At 51.8% G+C, this 19,015-nt stretch overlaps 1 protein-coding gene across 1 annotated transcript in view; it reads left to right on the top strand.

Annotated features, from left to right (window-relative positions):
* Positions 1 to 12,497, top strand: part of PRAG1 (PEAK1 related, kinase-activating pseudokinase 1) — a 44,839-nt gene extending 32,342 nt beyond the window's left edge. Inside the window, exons 5-6 of the mRNA XM_043969527.1 lie at positions 6,236 to 6,834; positions 11,130 to 12,497. Coding sequence (XP_043825462.1) covers positions 6,236 to 6,834; positions 11,130 to 12,083 — 1,553 coding nt within the window. The 3' untranslated portion in view covers positions 12,084 to 12,497. The remainder of the gene's footprint in view (positions 1 to 6,235; positions 6,835 to 11,129) is intronic.
* The last annotated feature ends 6,518 nt before the right edge of the window (positions 12,498 to 19,015 follow it).

Genomic DNA, 19,015 nt, shown 5'->3' with positions numbered 1-19,015 from the left:
CTTTGTCCATGGCCTCTCCCACATCCCTGACAGTGAATTAGCCCACCCCAGTTCTCTCAGAGCCTGAGGAGGTCAGTCACCAGGGCCTGTGACCTTAAGCTTTGGAAAGATGGGCAGCTGGGAGAGCTCCCCATGGCCTCCCAGGAGCCATGTTTGCTTTGAGTAGCCCAGCCTCCTCCCTCTGGTCAGTCAGTAAGTCACCCTCCATCCTAGCTTCACAGAGCCCCGCTTGGGGCCTTTCTTTGTTCCTCCTCTGGCCTTTTCCTTTCATGGGCTGCCCTACATGGCCATTCCGGGCGTCAGCACGCTGTGCCCTGTGTGCTGTTTCTACAACCCTCCCCGGCCCTCGCTCACCCATTCATTCTCTCTTGCCTGGCCTTGCTTCTATTTCCCTTTTGAGCAGCTTTGCAGGTAGGTTAATTAGCCAGTTCGACATTTTCTTCTCTAGCACAGTGTTACTGAAGTCATGCAGTTCACTCATGCAATCGGTTAGTTCATCCAAATACTCATTCATTCATGCATTCAGTTAAAGTATTTAATTATGTGAGGATGTCATTACAAATGCCTACAGGGCCCGCAGGACTATGAAAATCACTGAGGGTGATACAGGAGAATTGTAAGGCTTGGTCGCTCCCCTCTCCTTGGAGGGGAGACCTACAATGCAGGGCATTGTGTGACTTCTGGCTAAAAGGGGAAAGTGTGGGAGGAGCCAGACATCCCCTGTTCTTTGGGGGCTCCATGTGGGCTAGGGGGCATGGAGCTGCTATGTATGGAGTTCTCCCGAATGAGCAAGCCCGAGGCTCCCTGGAATTTAACACCCCGACCTTTTTGTTTAATTTCTGTTTTTTTAAAAATTCCCAACATCAAATGCCACATGAGACAAGCATGTCCACATACAAAGCAGAGCCAGAATAAAGGACCCATGCTGATGAGAGTCTGCACTCTCCCAGTCAACACCAGAATCAGCGGTGTATTTCACAGCTGTCCCGCTTGGCTTGGCAGTTTGTACTGAATTGACTCCTCTCTTCAGTGCATGTTACTAATGCTTCCATAACCCTCTTATCTTCCTTCTGTGCTGTATTTTGTGGGGTTTTTTCTTTTGGGGAGGCAACTGGAGTTAAGTGACATGCCCAGGGTCACACAGCTAGTAAGTGTCAAGTTTCTGAGTCTGGATTTGAACTCAGGTCCTCCTGAATCCAGGGCCGGTGCTCTATCCACTGTGCCACCGAGCTGTCCCTTTACTGTATTTTGTAACCCAAGCCATAGCCTTCCTCTAGCCTTGTTTTAAAAGAGCTTGTTTTAGGGGCAGCTAGGTGGTGCAGTGGATGAAGCACATGCCCTGGATTCAAGAGGACCTGAGTTCAAATCCAGCCTCAGACACTTGACACTTACTAGTTGTGTGAACTTGGGCAAGTCACTTAACCCTCATTGCCCTGGAAAAAAAATTAAAAAAAAAAAAGAGCTTGTTTTCATGTGTGTGAAGATCTGGGGCTGCTTCCTTTGGGAGCTACCTTCTCACATCCTATGGCCATTTACCAACTAGAGCATAACTTTCAGGCTTATGTATTTGAACCAGGGTTGTAGGTAGCCTGGAAATGAGACCTTTGTCACAGAAACTTGCTGCAAATATGCTTTTCCCAGTTAACTGTTTCCCATCTAATTTTTATTTATTTTATTTTATTTTATTCTATTTTTTTAGTTAGGCAATTGGGGTTAAGTGACTTGCCCAGGGTCACACAGCTAGTAAGTGTTAAGTGTCTGAGGTCAGATTTGAACTCAGGTCCTCCTGACTCCAGGGCCAGTGCTCTATCTACTGTGCCACCTAGCTGCCCCCAGTCGTAATTCTTTCTTTTTTGTTGTTGTTTTTGTGGGGCAATGAGGGTTAAGTGACTTGCCCAGGGTCACACAGCTAGTGAGTGTCAAGTGTCTGAGGCTGGATTTGAATTCAGGTCTTCCTGAATCCAGGGCCAGTGCTCTATCCACTTCGCCACCTCACTGCCCCCCCCCTTTTTTTTTTTAGTGAGGCAATTAGGGTTAAGTGACTTGCCCAGGGTCACACAGCTAGTAAGTGTTAAGTGTCTGAGGCCAGTTTTGAACTCAGGTACTCCTGACTCCAGGGCCGGTGCTCTATCCACTGCGCCACGTAGCTGCCCCCCCCCATCTAATTTTAACAGCATTATTTTTGTTTGTGCAAAAAGTTTCGAATTGTCCGTAAGTAGAACACTGTTTGATCTTCTGAGATTCCTTGTTTTGTCCTGAACTCTTCCCCTATCCATAGATCTGATGGGTAATTTCTTCCCTGCTCCCCTAGTTTGCTGATGATGAATTGCTTCTGCCTTCTCTACATTTCTTTTTTTGGTTTTGGGGTGAGGCAATTGGGGTTAAGTGACTTGCCCAGGGTCACACAGCTAGTAAGTGTCAAGTATCTGAGGCCGGATTTGAACTCGGGTACTCCTGACTCCAGGGCCGGTGCTCTATCTACTGTGCCACCTAACTGCCCCTTCTACATTTCTTTTTAAAATCTAAGTTAATTGGTGAGCTCCCTTTGCAACCACATTGGTCTCTTAAAAAAAATCCTGCCTGGCCTCCTCCTTGCAGTTGCTGCTTCTGCGTTCAAAATATCATTCTTGGGCATTCTCATCCTTCCTGGACCAACACCCATTTTAGCCCATTGGCATCTTCCTTATCCTTTCTCTGAACCCTTTGAATCAAATCTCCTTTCAAAACTCTTAAGTTGGGGAGCAGCTAGGTGACACAGTGGATAAAGCACTAGCCTTGGAGTCAGGAGGACCTGAGTTCAAATCTGGCTTCAGACACTTACTAGCTGTGTGACCCTGAGCAAGTCACTGAACTCTCATTGCCCTGCAAAAAAACCAAAAAACAACTCCCCCCTCCCCCCCAAAAAAAACCCTTCTTAAGATGCCTGTTCATATCATGCCCAGATTTTGTATTTGTTGCAAATTCTACTGAGGAGTGTTCCCTGCTTCCTCCCCCTCCCCCCACCCCATCCCCAAGGTTCCCATCATTTCTGTCCACTCGGTTTTACTTTGTACTTGTCTGTTTTTTTAAAATGTGTTTCTTTAAGGGCTGTAAGGTTTTTCTGGGGTTTTATTTTCTTATGCAATCTGCTCTTTCTTATTGAATTGTTTAATCAGTTCACATTGAAAGTTATATCTCTAATGAAAGTAAATATCTCTAATATTGAGGGTTTTTTCAAGTTTTGATTCCCACCCCCCTTCCACTCTAAACATAGTGCTGTAACCCTTCAGTTATTTTACCTTTTTTAAGGTGGCTCTGCTCCCACTGTCTCTCTTCCGATCCCCCCTGATCCCCGCTTCTCATTTGTTGCCCCTTTCTCTTTGGGGTTTTAAAGCTTTATCTCACCCTGGGCTGTATGCTGAACTGCATTGCTCTACAGAACACATTATTCCATTCCCTCCTACATCTTCTGGTGGGTGCTAAATAGTCTTGTGTGTCATTCAAATTTCCTTGCCTTTATATTTGAAGATCTTTTTCCTGATGGTCTGCAGACCTAGTTTCTGAATTGAATTGTATCTTGGAGTTTTGTGACCTTTGGGATTTGTTTTGGGTTTTGGGGGGCGTTGGGGGAAAGGATGATCTATAAATTCTTTCAATTAGAAATTCATTTTCTATGTTCAGAAGTTCTGAGCAGTTTTCTTGTATTTTTTTTTCAGCATTATGCCGTTAAGCTTTTTAACCATTCATGTTCTTCTGGGAGACCTATTATTCTTAGGTTGTCTCTACACATCCTATCTTTGAGATCAATATGTTTTGCTTGCATAGCGAACAGATTTTTTTTAATGTTGTTTTTTGCTTCCCTTCTTCTAGATTGTCCTTAACTCCTTATATTTGCCTTCCCAATCTATTCTGTCTTTTCTTTCTTTAGTGAGGCTTGCCATTGAAGAGTGAAATTTTTAGATTCTGCCCATTATTATTGCTGTGCAAGACAAATTCTGCTCTCATAATTCTCATTTCTCTTTTAAACCACTAAGAAACTGCGTGTTAAATGTTCTCAAATTACACAGGTCCTCTGTCTCATAAGTGTTGGATCACTTTTCCTTTATTTTGCAGTATTTATTTATAGATGCCTGGACTTATTTATTAGATCTAGAGGCATATTTCCTTCAATTGTGACTTGAATTGTCTGTTTATATTCAAGGTCTTTCAGATTTCTTCCTGGAATCTGTGGTGTTTGCAGTCTCTCCCACCCCACCCCACCCCACCCCACCCCCTCCTTATTTTCCTTATCACTCACTTCTTAACTCCCTCCCCTCTGATTGTGGTTTCCTTGGAGACTGAATCTCAAAGCACCTGACCTTCCTTCCAAACTGGGTAATGCATGATTGCATGGTTCACCAGCTTAGGTCTCTGCTGCAACTGACTTTTGAGTGGTCAAAACTGGCCCTGGTAATGCTGTGTTCTTCCCTTGATAGAGTGCTGAACACACACACACACACACACACACACACACACACGCCCCCCCCACCCCCAAGTGTCCTGTTGTCCATCCCAGCACTGGCGGTTCAGATTGCTGCCTGGCTGGTGCTACTTATCTGCCATAGCCTTGGCACTGGTTCAGCTTGAAGCTGGGATCTCCATGGCACTAGAAAGAAGAGGGAGGGATGACCAGGGTGTGGGAGGAAGTTGTGTTGCAAGCTCTGACCCATGTGTTAGGTCCTTGGGTCTCCTAGTGCAGCCTCACAGGCCTCGAGCTCAGGGTCAGTGAGTATCAGTTCATAGGTTTGGGATTTGTCTTTTTTTTCATCTTTTGGGTTCTGGGTGTTCTAGACTATGGAGACAAATGACATTGCTTTATTTTTGGCTCATGATTTCCATTTTGGAGATGTCTGAGAGGTTGTGGGGATCAGAGAAAATGTCCATCCCATTGCTCATGGTACTTGGAAGTTGGTTCCCATCCTTTCTACTACAGTAACCAATTCCTATTAACAAGAATCAGATCCAGAAGAGAATGATTTTTCTGAACAATGTGATGAATCAGTTTTCCTACAACATCCTTAGTCACGTCCTCTGCTCCATCCCCAAGAGTTGCACTGTTCTCTCAGGGAGCTGGCTCCCAGATCCCTCTCCCCCTCTCTCCGGGCCTGCAACAACACCACCTGCCTCTTGGAGATGTTGGTGGACGTCCCGCAAACATCTCCAACTCACCCTGCCCAAAAAAGGGTTCATTGCTTAAAAAACCCAGCCCCTTCTTAACTTCCCCATTTCCTTCTTTCACCATCCTTTGCTGCCAACCAAGACCACCAGCTCAGGCTCAGCCCTGATTTCTCTTCTTCCTCCCCCATCTGTCCAATCAACCATCCAGCCTTGTGCTTCTTCTCATCAGAACATTGCACATCTATGCCTCTTGGTCCTCACCGTCCCCCCTGGCATGGGAATTCCTGCATCTTCTCCACAAGCGTCTCTCTCCCGCCCCCCCCCCCCCAATCCAGCCTCCCCCAGAGGCCACAGTGATACTCCAGAAGCACACATAAGCCCAGGTCACCCAGCTGTGGAACTGAACAGACTCCTCCCCACTGCCTCCCACTCAGTTAGTGGGTAGCTCCTCTGTGCCAGGCTCCATGCCAAATGTGGGGGTCCAGAAAGAGATGAGCTGGCTTCCAGGAGCTTACAGGGTCTGCTGAGTATTAGGAATGTTTTCTGAACCCCAGCTCAGCAGCAAGTTTCTTATGACCAGGGAGTTAGTGGGTCCATGGCCCAGTTTTAGCTTCCCCGTGCAGCCTCTGAGTCCTTAGTTGGGTCACCTCCCTAGGCAGGGATCTTGAGGGGCACTTACCCCTCCCCAGGGTCAGGGAGGGATTAAGGACCCCTGGCTCTGATGTCAGAGGACCCGGGTTCAAATCTTGCCCTCCATTCCTACTTGCTGTTTGACCTAAGGCAAGTAGATCCCTTTCTGCCTTGGATCTGAGCCTTTGTGTGACTGACCATGGGCCTTTCCCTAGGCCTCAGTTTCCTCTTAGGCAAAATGAGAGCTCCAGCACACTAAGGTCAAATTCCCTGCTTCCCCTCTCCCCTTTGTTAGGGAGGAGAGGGAGGCAGGGTCCATGGAACCCCTATGACTGGTTGATTCTAGCTCAGTTTGAACCCTGCCAGCCCATACTGACAGCCTTGTGACCTAATGCCCGATCTGGGACCCCTTGGGGTCAGCCCTGGAAAGCCAGCCAGCACTTGGGGTGACTTTGCTCTGCTCTTTCAGGGCTTTCCTGTGAGCCGGCCCCTTGCCCCTCTCCTGGGCACCCTTCGGAGAATGGCTCTCCACACGGGCCCCTGCAGCCCCCTCCGCTGCCCCAGAAGAAGACGGTCAGCCGAGCAGCTTCCTCTCCCGATGGCCTCTTTCTGGGGCAGGGCTCTCCCGGCCGCCGGACTGCAAGCCCCCGGCTGAACCCCAGCCACTCTGAAACTAGCCTCTGCTCCCCTGAGGACTCTCGCTTTCCTGGGCCCGGGCTGGGGGCCCGCATAAGGAACCCGGAGGCCCCGCTGCAAGGGTCCCCCTCCTCTTCCCAGCTGAGCGTGTCCAGCCAGACCTCCGCCTCCAGCACCAACCTCCTCAACAGCATCACCAGCAAGGAGGCCACGTACACCAGGCTCAGCGGCCTGTATGCCCAGTCCCTGGTGCGCCTGGCGGCCAGGTGCGAGCGCCACTTCATGGGCAGCCAGGGAGCAGAGCCACACTTCAGCGAGAACAGCTGGTCCCTCTTCAAGCTGACCTGCAACAAGCCTTGCTGTGACTCCGGAGATGCCGTCTACTACTGCGCCACCTGCTCCGAGGACCCCTCCCGGCCCTACGCTGTCAAGGTACATGCCCTATTGCCCCACAGGACCCAGACTCCGAGGTCCTGAGGCCCCAGCACCCAGCTCTAGGTAGAGAGTGCTCTGGGCCAGGGTGGCCTCCCTTAGAGGGGCTGCCTGAGAGGAAGCAAGAAGAGGCTGATAGGAGAAAGCAGCCCCACAAAAGCGGGGAGGGGGGGGGCTCGAAGGCCATACCTAGGACTTTGAACTTGATTGCATGGGCAATAAGGAGCCATTGAAAAGATGCAAAGGGAAGCTCTTGAGCAGGGGCATGAAGGACTGTGTGGAGGGATGAGAGTCCATGGCAGCCTTCTGGGTGGAGGCCAAGAGGGTGGGAGGGAGAAGGACCTGAGTCTGACAGAGGGAGGGAGACAGAAGGGGGAGGAAGAGGGAGAAAGAGAAGGGAGAGGGAGCAGGGGGAGGGGGAGGGAGGAAGGGAGCAGGGGAGGGACAAGTCTAGGCTCTGGATGGGGGAGGCAGGGGGATGGAGCAGACTGAGGATCTGGGGGAAGGGGACAAAAGAGCTGCATAGAGCCGAGTTGCTGCCCACCAGGAGCTTAGGCCCCAGCTGGGATTGAGAAAGACAAAAGAAGAATCCTGGGCATGAAGCGGGGGTGGCGTTAGGGGGATGGCCTCCGGGATCATCTTCCCTGTCCCTGGTTCTTTCAGAGAACTTAACGGCTCAAGGTCTTGGGGCCTGTGTGTGACCCTGGGGAGTCCTTCTCCCTGGGCCTCAGTTCCCCGCAGTGGTAAATGAAGAGGTTGGAATCAGTGACAGTGGGGCCCCTTTGGGCTCTAATCTCTGGTCCCAGGACCCAACTGAATGAAGTTTTGTCATCCCCGTTTTCAAGATGAGGAAGTTAAGTCCAGGAGGTGCGGGGATTTCCTGAGGGCTCTGGGTGGGCATTGACTCTGCAGTCTGAATACAGGCGTTCTGGTTCTTGTCTCCACTTCACCAGATGCCTCTCAGGGAGGGTTTCAGTGCCATGCCCAGTCCCAGAATCTGGCTGGGACAGAGCTGGCAGGAGAAAGAAGTTCTGTCTTTGCAGTGTGAGAACTAGGCTCTCTGCAATGCCTACAGTGTCACAGGGTTTCCCTAAATGCCCTAGCGGGGATGGGGCACCCACAGACATGCTCTCCCTGCCCAGGGCATGTTGTTCCCCAGAATCTCAGTGTCACAGCAGGACAGGACCTCAGGTAATATCCAGTCTCAAATCCTCATTTTACAGAGGGAGAAACTGAGTCAGGGGCAAAGAGACAACTGCCTAGCTTACACAGGGAGGGAGTAAGCAGGACAGGGGAGGACCTGAACCCAGGCATTCTCTGCCCCACTCCAGACCCCCACCCCAGCCTGGCATACTTTCCACCTCTTCACCTCAAAATGCAAAAGGACCCAAAGCAGGGGTGACCTTGAGCAAGGCTCCTGGTCTCAGGGCCCAGGCCACTGTCCTAGGACTCTAAGTCACAAGAGCAGTGTGTCCCCACCACCGACAGTGCCCACGGTGTGGACTCAATCTCCAGCCAGAGACAAGACCTAGAGGACTCTGCTGTCACTTCCCATGTTTGGTGTTGCCAGCATGTTTTCTCTCTCTCACTGAACCAAAATAGAGAAGGGAGGGAAGCCCTGCAGTGGCCGTGCCTGTCATCTCTTCTGTGGTCAGGATCCAAAGGTGTGGATCTCCTGCATTTCTGACCAGTCATGGGCATTTATTTTTTTTTTAATCACAAAAGTAATTTATTATTTTCAAATTACATGTCAAGAGAGTTTTCAACATTTGCTTCCATAAGATTTTTAGTTCCAATTTTTCTCCCTCCCTCTCTCACCGTTCCCCAAGACAGAAAGCAATCTGATATAGGTTCTATATGTACAATCACATGAAACATGTTTCTGCATTAGTCACGTTGTGAAAGAAGAATCAGAGCAAAAGGGAAAAACCTCAAAGAAAAAAAAAAACAGCCAAAAAATAGAAGCAGTCTGGTTCAATCTGCATTCAGAATCCACACTTCTTTTTTCTGGATGTGGAGAGCATTTTCCATCATGAGTTCTATGGAGTTGTCTTGGATCATTTCACTGCTGAGAAGAGACGGGCATTTATTACGTGCCCACTAAGTGCCCAGCTCTCTGCTTGGTAATTGGGGCTGCAAACAGAAGCCATTGCACCTCTCCAGCACCTCTCCCTCGTTTTAAAATAGTGTTCTTTATTGTTTTTCTTGATGTGTTCTCCCAGCTGCTCCTCACCCTTCAGGCACCCAGGCTTTGGTTGCTCTGAGGGACACAGTTTTTTAGTGCACGTGTTTGTCAGCAAAAATAAGGGAGGGAGGGGGGCAGCTAGGTGGTGCAGTAGATAGAGCACCGGCCCTGGATTCAGGAGGACCTGAGTTCAAATCCGGCCTCAGACACTTGACACTTACTAGCTGTATGACCCTGGGCAAGTCACTTAACCCTCATTGCCTTGCAAATAAAGAAATAAAATTAAATTAAAAAAAAAATAAGGGAGGGAGATAAGCATTGTAAGGAGGCCCTGACCTCTCTTTGTTTGTTCTGAGCTTAACAAGCACCAGCACAGGTGGATTTTCCATATCCAGAGTGAAGCAGAAAGCCACCAGAGCCGACCCCAATCACTGCCAGCCTGAGCTGCTTCCTCTTGAATGCCTGTGCCCGTCCATTTCCCTCCTGGATTTCCTACATATTCTCTTTTGTGCCTTTCCCCTTTAAATGCCTCCATTGCTTCTTTTTAGATCTCCAGTCCCCCAACCTGCGCCTTCCAGACAGACTGCAGAACTTTTCCACTCTTTCTGGGAATGTTTCTAATCCGATTTCCTGAAACAGAATATTCCCATCTTTGTGCATGGGTCAGGGCAAGTCCGGCCCGCAGCTCCTACATTCCCCCTCCCTGCTCTCCCTTCCAGGCCTGTCCTTTTTTTTTATTGAGGCAATTGGGGTTAAGTGACTTGCCCAGGGTCACACAGCTAGTAAGTGTTAAGTGTCTGAGGCCTGATTTGAACTCAGGTACTTCTGACTCCAGGGCCGGTGCTCTATCCACTGAGCCACCTAGCTGCCCCAGGCCTGTCCCTTTTGGCCGGCATTCATGCCACGTATTGTCCCACCTGTGGAATTTTGAGGGTCTGTTTTCCAGCAATTGTCTCTCGGCCATCCCATCTTCTCGGGAGACAGTTCTGGTTTTCGTTGAGTCTGTCTTGTGATCTTTGGTCACCATCTTTGTCTGGGATTCTTCATTTCGCTCCTTTCCTTCTTTGCCACACGCTTGGGACATTTCACCCCATTTTCACCTCTTCCTTTCATTCCTCAGGGCGTTGACTCCCTGTTTTATCCTCAGCAGACAGTCCTGGTCTCATTTCTGGTGTTTCTGCTGATGTCGTCGGTCTGATTTTTTTCTGTGAACTGTTTCCTCAGCTCCTTTGCAGGTGTATTTTTCCAGGGGGTCAGAACTCTCTTGCTCATTTTGAAAGGAGCGTGTTGTAGTGGAAATAATGCTGAATTTAGCATCCCAGGACCTGTCTTTGTGACTCTGGGCAAACCACCATTAGTCTCCCTGAGCCTTGGATTCCCCACCTTTAAAGTGGACAGGGTGAGAGGAGAGAAAGTCTAAAATTCTGAGAGTGTGATTTCTGGTCCTCAGATCTCCCCCTTTCTGGTCATTTTGCTTTTCTTGGATGTTTCTGTTCCATTTTGAGGGGCATATTGGGTATCAGCTCAGCCCTTCTGAGTCTTCCCAGAAGTTTCTCTCTACTTCATTTTTTGGAGACGATACCTGGTCAGGGTGTCAGGAATCCTGAATTCCTGACATTCTTGTTGTTGCTCTATTCTCAGAGCGGACCCTCAAGTCCAACCTCTCTCCCAGAGACAGAGCCATCCTCCCAACTGCCATGACAACCCATCATTCCCCAAAGAAGAGAAGAGGACAACCCCTCCCCAGGAGCTGATGGGGAATAGTCCAGGGTGGCCGTTGCTGGCCCTTTTCCAGGGTTCTGTGGGTGGTTAGTTAAGGAGCCCACCTAAAACCCTGGGTGCATATTTAGGGGATTCTTGGCACCACCAGAACGAGTAAACTTGAGAAGACTGTATAAAACTGGCCATATCTTACATAATTATAAATCCAATTGTAGGATGGCCAGGCCAACCCTCTGATCTTTCAGAGGAGGACTCTGGGTGCCCGAGAGTCCCAGCTTCTTGCCTTGGATCCCACAAGTAGGCAGTAGCAGAACCAGGGTCTGAACCCCGGGCTGCCACCCTTTCCCCTGTGACGTGCTGTCCTGACTTTTCTCTCTTCTTGCTGTAGATCTGCAAAATGCCCGTGTCCAAGGGGGCTTCTTACTGTGATCTGTCGGTGCCCGTTCACTTCAACGTGCAGCAGGACTGTGGGCACTTTGTCGCCTCAGTGCCCTCCAGCATGCTGATGTCCCCCGAAGAGCCCCAGGACCAGGACTGCGTGGTGGTGATCACCCGCGAGGTGCCCCACCAGACAGCCGCAGACTTTGTGCGAGACTCGGCCTCTCGCCACTGGGCCGAGCCTGAAGCCTACGAGCGACGGGTCTGCCTGCTGCTGCTGCAGTTGTGCCAGGGCCTGGAGAGCCTCAAGGAGCAGGGCATCACGCACCGGGCGCTGTGCCTGGAGAACCTGCTCCTGGTGCCCTGCCCGGGGGCCTCCCCCGGGGCCCAGCCGCTGCCCCGCCTCATCATCAGCAACTTCCTCCAGGCCAAGCAGCAGGCGCGGGGTGGCGGCACCGACGAGCAGCAGAGGAGAACCCAGGCGCGCCTGGCCCCCGAGATCCTGGCCGCTGCCCAGTACAAGAAGTTCGACGAGTTCCAGACGGGCATCCTCATTTATGAACTGCTGCACCAGCCCAACCCCTTCGAGGAGCGGGCCCAGCTGCAGCAGCAGGACTACCGGGCCGAGGACCTGCCCTCGGTGCCCGCCCTGTCCCTCTACTCGGCCGGCCTGCAGCGGCTGGCCCACCGGCTGCTGGAGGCCGACCCCATCAAGCGGCTGCACATCTCGGAGGCCAAGCGCGCCCTGCAATGCTTGCTGTGGGGGCCACGGCACGAGCTGCTTCAAGGCACCCTGCAGAACTGGCTGCACATGAAGCGCGCCCTGCTCATGATGAAGCTGGCTGAGAAGGCGCTGGATGACCGGGCCACCGTGGAGCTGGAAGACTGGCTCTGCTGCCAGTACCTGGCCGCCTCGGAGCCCGGGGCCCTGCTGCAGACGCTGAGGCTGCTACAGCCCCTGTGACCCCTAGCACATGGGCACAGGCACAGGCACAGACGTAGGGCCGGGAGGGCCTTCTCCCACCACACACACACACACACACACACACACACACACACAGTCAGGTGGGCCCCCAGAGTGTACAGAGTCAGGAGGTGGGGACACAGGAAAGAGAACCCACAGTCCAGTCAGAGGCTGTGTCCACTCTGGGGGCAGCAGAGGCCTCCTGCCACCTCACACCACCCTGATGCAGCAAGGCAAGCCGGCAGCATGTTTGTGACTGGCTGCACACTGTCCTTTTGTCCACTGTGGGTAGCACAGAGCTGGCCCCTCTCCCCCCAACTCTGCCAGCACTGGTCACCCCCAGAGCAGAAGGGACTCGACCCAGACCTAGCCCAACCCCTACTTGTGATCGTTTGTTGGTTTGGTTTTTAACAGAACTTGTATTTCATTCTACCTTTGGAAATGGATGAGCCTTTATTCCCCAGGACAGGACCTGCTGTGTCCAGAGTGTGGGGCTTCTGCGTTCTTCTTCCTCTGTCGGGGGTGATGGGGAGTGGGCTTCTTCATGGCTCTTCAGGGCCTTCGAGGACTAAAGCTGGGATTGGAACCCAAGGCCTTCCCCTGGATGGCAGGCAGGGGCGAGGGCAGGGTCCCAGCTGGCTTGACTGGCCTGCTCTGTCCAGAGGGCTCATAGACTCCCTTCATCTGAGCTCTGGGTCGCTCCGCCCACTTCTAGGCCTTCTCAGCTCAGACTGAGCGATGCCTATGGTCCTGGGTGGGTCCCCATGTTTTCCCCTGCGCACAATGGAGGACGGTCACCTCCCTCCCCACCCTGCCATCCTGCAGGGCTATGTCCCTCCCTCTCTGACCTGTGTCCTTGTCTGAGGAATGGGCAGCCTCAGGAGGGCCCTTCCTGGGCCTTCTGGCCCCAAACCCAGTGGAGGCCGTCGGTGACAACCTTGGCTGCTTGTTTCTGTGCGTTCTGACCTGCCAAATTTTATTTACAGTATGGTTGTGAAGGAGTGGATGGACCAGCAAGGTCAGAACTGAGTGGTTCCCGTGGGACCCCAGGGTCATCTGGCTTTACTTCAATACCCCCAGGGGTGGAAAGCTTGCTACCTCCAGAAGCAGCCCAGTGCCTCTGGCTAGAGCCCCACAGCTGCTGGTCTAACCCTCCCCTTTCTCAAGTCCCCAGTTCTATGCCCTGCCTGCAGGTGTGTCTGCTACCTCACACAGAAGGTGGAGGCCCTCCATGCCCAGGGCCCTCATCTTCAGCCTTAAATCCTCCATGATCTCATCTTCCATCAGAGGTGACATGCCCTTCCGTTTTACCCAAACCCCTAGGCTCCAACCCAGCCTCCCACTCATCGTGCTTCATCAACTACTGAAACAACTAATGGCCATTAATGAAACACCTACTGTGCACCAGATGCTAGGGATGCAAAGAACAATCTGTGCCCTCAAAGGGCTTCCCTGCTGTTGGAGAATGAAAAATGTTCGTGGATAAGTAGAGACTCGGTGATGGGAGCGAGAGGTGGGGAAAGCATCTCTCCCCTCTTAACTCCTTCCCTGCTGCATACACATGTCCCTATTCTCTCTAAAACCCCGATCACACAAAACTTGACCGGGACACAGCTGCTTCCTCCAAGTGCCACCCCCACCCCATCTCTCTCCTCTCTCTGTGTGTCTCTCCCCCTCTCCCTCTGTCTCTGTGTCTCTGTCTCTCTCCCCTCCTCTTCCTCTCTCCCCCTCTTCCCCTGTCTCTGTGTCTCTCTCTCCCCTCCTCTTCCTCTGTCTCCCCCTTCTGTCTCTGTGTCTCTGTCTCTCTCCCTTCCTCTTCCTCTGTCTCCCCTCCCTGTCTCTGTCTCTCTCCCCTCTTCCACTCACTGTCATCTCCCCCGCCCCCCCACCCCCCACCCAGCCCATACTCCTCTACCCAGGCATGAAGCCTGAGTTCCTTTCCTGTCTCTGACACAAGCTCACTAGGACCACGGGTGTGTCGTTCGGTCTCTGCCCTGGGCGGCTCTGGACTTTCTCATCTGGGAGTTTAACCCTGTCCCAGTGAAGTCACAGATTCCACCCTCACTCATGCCCTCGAGATACCAGGGTAGGTTCCAGCTCTGTTAGGAAACACTTGGTGATAATCAGAGCAAAAGTGGCATGGTCCACACCCCCTCCATCCCAGCTCCCCAGGAAGTCAAGCCTTGCTGGGCCCTACTCCAAGGGATTCCTGCCCCAGCATGGGACTCCCTTGATGGCCTCTGAGGTCACTGCCGGCGCTGGGTCTCACTCTCTGCCTCAAGAGAGAACACAGAGGCTTGTGAGTAGGGGTATGCAGGCAGCCCAGCAGTGCCAGGCTTGGGCAGGCACCCCTTGCCAGGCGCCACTGTCTCCAGGAGACATGCCAGACCAGCCCCATATCTGCTCTCGTCTGCCTGGTGATCTTGGGGCAGGGCTGTGGAGGATGTCAGCACCATGGCAACCAGATGCCCAAAGAAAGGAGTTAGGCACCCCAGCCTTAAGCCAGGATCGTGGGGATGCTGTTTGCACCTGTCTGCCTCTGGGAGCCTCCCCACTTGCCCCAGCCTGAGGAAAAAGGATTCCTTCCGCACTCCCTAGAGCGGCTCATCAGACTTAGGCCCCTTGAGCCCAGGCAGCTGCCCTGTGACCCAGTGTTCCCAGCAGTCAGATCTGTGTGATGCCTCATGGCCCCCCAAATGGGGTAGGACCAGCCATCGGGGCAGAAGGGTCAGTGGCATCTCACCCTCCCCACAAGAGCTAGGTGTGGGCTTTTCTCCAGTACCACCACATGGACTTGCAGACAATCCAGTGTATTCCCAAGCAGGGTTGCTTGCGGGCATCTTGTACCCAGGGCCCAGGCTCCTAGAACCATGCTAGGACAAAGAAAGTGTTGTCTACTGCATGCACTAGGACAGGAGGTAGGAGATCAGAGTCCCCTGAGGGACCTCATAGGTCCAGGCTCATCAGACTAGCCGAAACCATCAGGCAGCAGGTCCACTGACTCAGGCCTAGTCCCTAATGACTCGTGTAAGCTACAGACCAACTCCAGAGACCCATGTTGCCCTGGGATCTGCCAAGTAGCCCTCCATGTCCCAAAGGACAGACCACGTAGAGCCACCATCCAAGTCACAGATGACCAGAGATCCCCTAGGTTTGGGCCCCTGTTATCATCTCAAAGCAACCTCCTTACTCCAGGCATGGTGACCAAGCGGGACTCTGGGGGCAAGCGCCATGCTACCAGTGAGGCCCCATGAGGTCAGTGGGGAGACACATCCTGGGTATAAAGCACATTACCAATAGAAAATTACAGCCGGCTGCTGGGCGGTGTAGTGGATGGGGCGTCAGCTCTGGATTCGGGAGGGCCTGGGTTAAAGTCTGGACTTAGACACTTGACACTGGCTGTGTGGCGCTGAGCAAGTGACTTAACCCTCATTCCCCCCCCCCCAACTGTAGAAGATACAGCTTCAAAAGGAAGCGTGACCCCAGGGGAGGGACCCATAGCACATCAGGTGAACAGGAATCCCCCAGCATGATGAAGTCTCCTGAGAAGGAAGTGCTGGGACACCACTGGGGGAGGGAGGGAGAGGGAAAGAGACAATTGGACCCTTCCAGCTCCCTAACACAAGAATTAAAAAGTGCAGGGTCAGCACTAAGGCCAAACTAAAAGTGCAGTAACGAGAGATCAGGCGCTCAGCTGGTTGCTGCCCCTCCCCCCAGATGCCTCTCTTGGGGGCTGAGGTGGCAGGGCACTCTGTGTCACAAGGCCCACTGTCAGCCGGCAGCCCCCGGGCTTACCCCAGCTGGGAAAGAAGAGACAGAAACCCCCTTGTCCTGGGATGGGCAAAATGCCATCTTGGAGGCCCCCCACTGGACAGTGGGGCACACACCCCATCCATCCCCATTGGTCTCTGAAGGCTAAATCCTAAGGCATGGAATGGTTATTTGGAGACACCCAAATAGCTCTGGGGTGGGGGTTGCCCCAGATTCCCAAGTCTCTTCCATTCTCCCATGGAGATGAGAGAGTGAGGAAATGTCAGAGTAGGAGGTCTGGTACTGCCCCATTCCTGGCTCCTTCCAAGGACTAGGCAACTAGGCAAAGGCTGGGGGGAGCTCCAGAGCAATCCTGCAAACCTCCGGCCAGATTCCTCCCCTGGACTACATCCAAAGCAATCAATGAGTGGGACTCGGGTCCTGGACAGTGATACCAATGAGCCACACGTCCAGTCCAGCCACGTGTATTCCCTGCAGGTGCTTGATAGGTGCTTCTTGATTGATGGGAAGCTCTCGAATATTGGCCCAACAGCTCATACTAGTTCAGGCCCTCAGTAAAGTATGAGACTGACCATGTCACTCCCCTACTCGAGAAACCTGCATCTCCCTCTTAAGTGCAAACTGCTCTGATTGGCATCAAAGGTCCCGCCCAAACATGGCTGCCAGCCACAGGTCCGACACCCCGACCATTCTAACCCCACGTGTTCCAGTACGCGATGCTCTCCATCCCTGGAATGCCTGCCCTCTTCACGTCTGCCTCTGGGAGCCCTTCCCCCTTTTATTTTTATTTTTAAAACTTGTCAGTTCCAAATTTTCTCCCTACCCCTCTTCCCCACCTGTCAAGGAAGGGAGAACCATGATACCTTTATACATATACAGTCATCCCAAACATTTCCATATCAGTCATGGAGGGAGGGGGAGTAAGAAACATAAAGTGGGGAAAACCTGCTTCAGTCTGCACTCAGAATCCATCAGTGCTCTCTCTGGAGGGGCTTTAGAGAGCATTCTTCACCATGAGTCCTATGGAATTGTGGTGGGCCGCTGTGTTGGCTAGAGTCACCAAGTTACTGTTAATGTGGAGCTCATTCTGGCTCTGCTCACTCGGCTTCCCATCAGCTCACGCGAGTCTTCCCTGAAACCACCCCATCCCCGGTCATTCCTTGCAGCACAATCGTGTTCTATCACAATCATAGACCACAGCCCTCTACCTCTTTCCATGGCTCCACTCAAGTACTGCCTCTTCCGAGATGTATTTTCTCAATGCCCACAGTTTTTAGTGCCCCCCCCCCAACTCTTGGGAAATCACTTTGTATTCATCCGGTCTATATCTTACTGTGGCATGTGTCTGCCACATTGTAACCCTCCCCATGGGGCACTAGGCCAGCCTCTCTGAGCTGGCTCACTCACCCCAGTCTGCCCTCCCATGAACATGTCTGGATTCTCAGAAAAGGACCACCACCACACAGATTCATCTCAAACTCTCTCAGGGTGCTTGGGGTAACCTAATGTTGGGGAAGGTACGCTCTTTATGCTCACCACTAATTCTTTAGCCCCTTTGGTGTTCTTTCCATTTACATAAAATCAGTCAATATATCATTAACTTTTAAAAAATGTTTTTAATCAGGTCAATAAGCATTTATTGAATGCCTATTTATTATATGCCAGGGACTGTCCCATGAAATAAGAATACAAAGAAAGGCAAAGAGGCCTTACCCTCAAGGAGCTTATAATCTAACATAGGTTTTTTAAAAAAATTACTGAAATATTTAGTTTCTATATTGCCAAAGTTCCCCCTATATTATTTCTCTACCCTCCCTCATAGAATAATAACAATGATAATAACTCTTATAACAATGATTTTTTTTTTTTTGGTGAGGCAATTGGAGTTAAGTGCCTTGTCCAGGGTCACATAGCTAGTAAGTGTTAAGTGTTTGAGGCTGGATTTGATCTCATGTCCTCCTGAATCCAGGGCTGGTGCTCTATCCACTGTGCCACCTAGCTGCCCCAATAATGATTTTTTTTTTAAGGAAAGAGGAAGAGTTCTAAAAAGTTATATGCAAATGAGCTAGAGGACCATAACTCTCAGCCTTCAGTCACTTCTCCACAAAAAGTTCTCTCAGGGGGCTGCTTAGGCATCCAATCCTAGCCTGTTCTGAAAAGCCTGGCTGGCCTTCACAAACTGCCCTAGAGGCTCTTCCTCTTCCCTTCTTCAAACTGACCACATCTCTGGGCCCCCTCTCCAGGCCAGGCTGTGCCCCCAGGCTCTGGCCCTGCTCCCTGAGGGCTTCTAACAGGCCTTCCCTCTGCTGCTCAGCCTTGATCCCCTTGGACAAAGTCTGGCCGAAGGCCTCCACTAGCCCCGGGTCACTCTCCATTCTTGGGGGTTCATGGGGAAGGTAGAGGCAGCAAGGGGGTGCAGTGAATCAGGCTGGGCCTGCAGTCAGGAAGGCCTTAGTTCAAATCCAACCTCAGCCACTGGCCAGCTTGGGGTCCTTGGGCAAGTGACTTTAGCTGGTGGGCCTCATCTGTAAAATGGGAGTCATGATGCACCTCCCTCCCAGGGCTGTTGTGAGGAGCAAATGAGAGAGGATCTTTGTCAAGAGCTTTGTAGCCCTTAAAGGGCTCTTAACATAGAGAACTCTGGAGCTGATGATTGTTGGCTTTCCAGACTCCACTCTCACTCCTCACATCCTTGTACAAGCAACATGGCGCCTGTCTGGTGCAGTGGATCCCCACTGCCCTGTCCAGCCTCCCTCCACGTCACTGCCATCCATGCTTGGCATTTCCCCTTCCCCAGCACCCTCCCCCAGCAGGACTCCCCCATGCCAGGCATGCTCTCCTGCCTCAGCCTCTTAGATGTCAGGCTTCCCTCTTCCGGTGACGGACCTGACAGAAATTAAAAATGGTTCTGTGTCTGACATATTGCCATAGGTTGTCCTACAATACAGCTTCCAACAAAACTCGGCTGTCACCAACCCCAGGTAACAGAATTATTTACCTTTATACTAAGAAAGTTGGAAAAGCACCACAATCAGCCTGTGGTGTGTGTCCAAGAAGACTTCGAGGTGTTCGTGCAGTGAGACCTAAAGTTCTTATGAGGCATCAAAGACCAAAAAGCATATCAGCAGGGCTTATGGTAGCTCCATGTGTGGTAAATGTGT

Source organism: Dromiciops gliroides, chromosome 6 (genome assembly GCF_019393635.1).
Source record: "Dromiciops gliroides isolate mDroGli1 chromosome 6, mDroGli1.pri, whole genome shotgun sequence".
NCBI lineage: Eukaryota > Metazoa > Chordata > Mammalia > Microbiotheria > Microbiotheriidae > Dromiciops > Dromiciops gliroides.
Note: the sequence above shows the minus strand (reverse complement) of the source record. Positions and strands in the feature narration are given on the sequence as shown.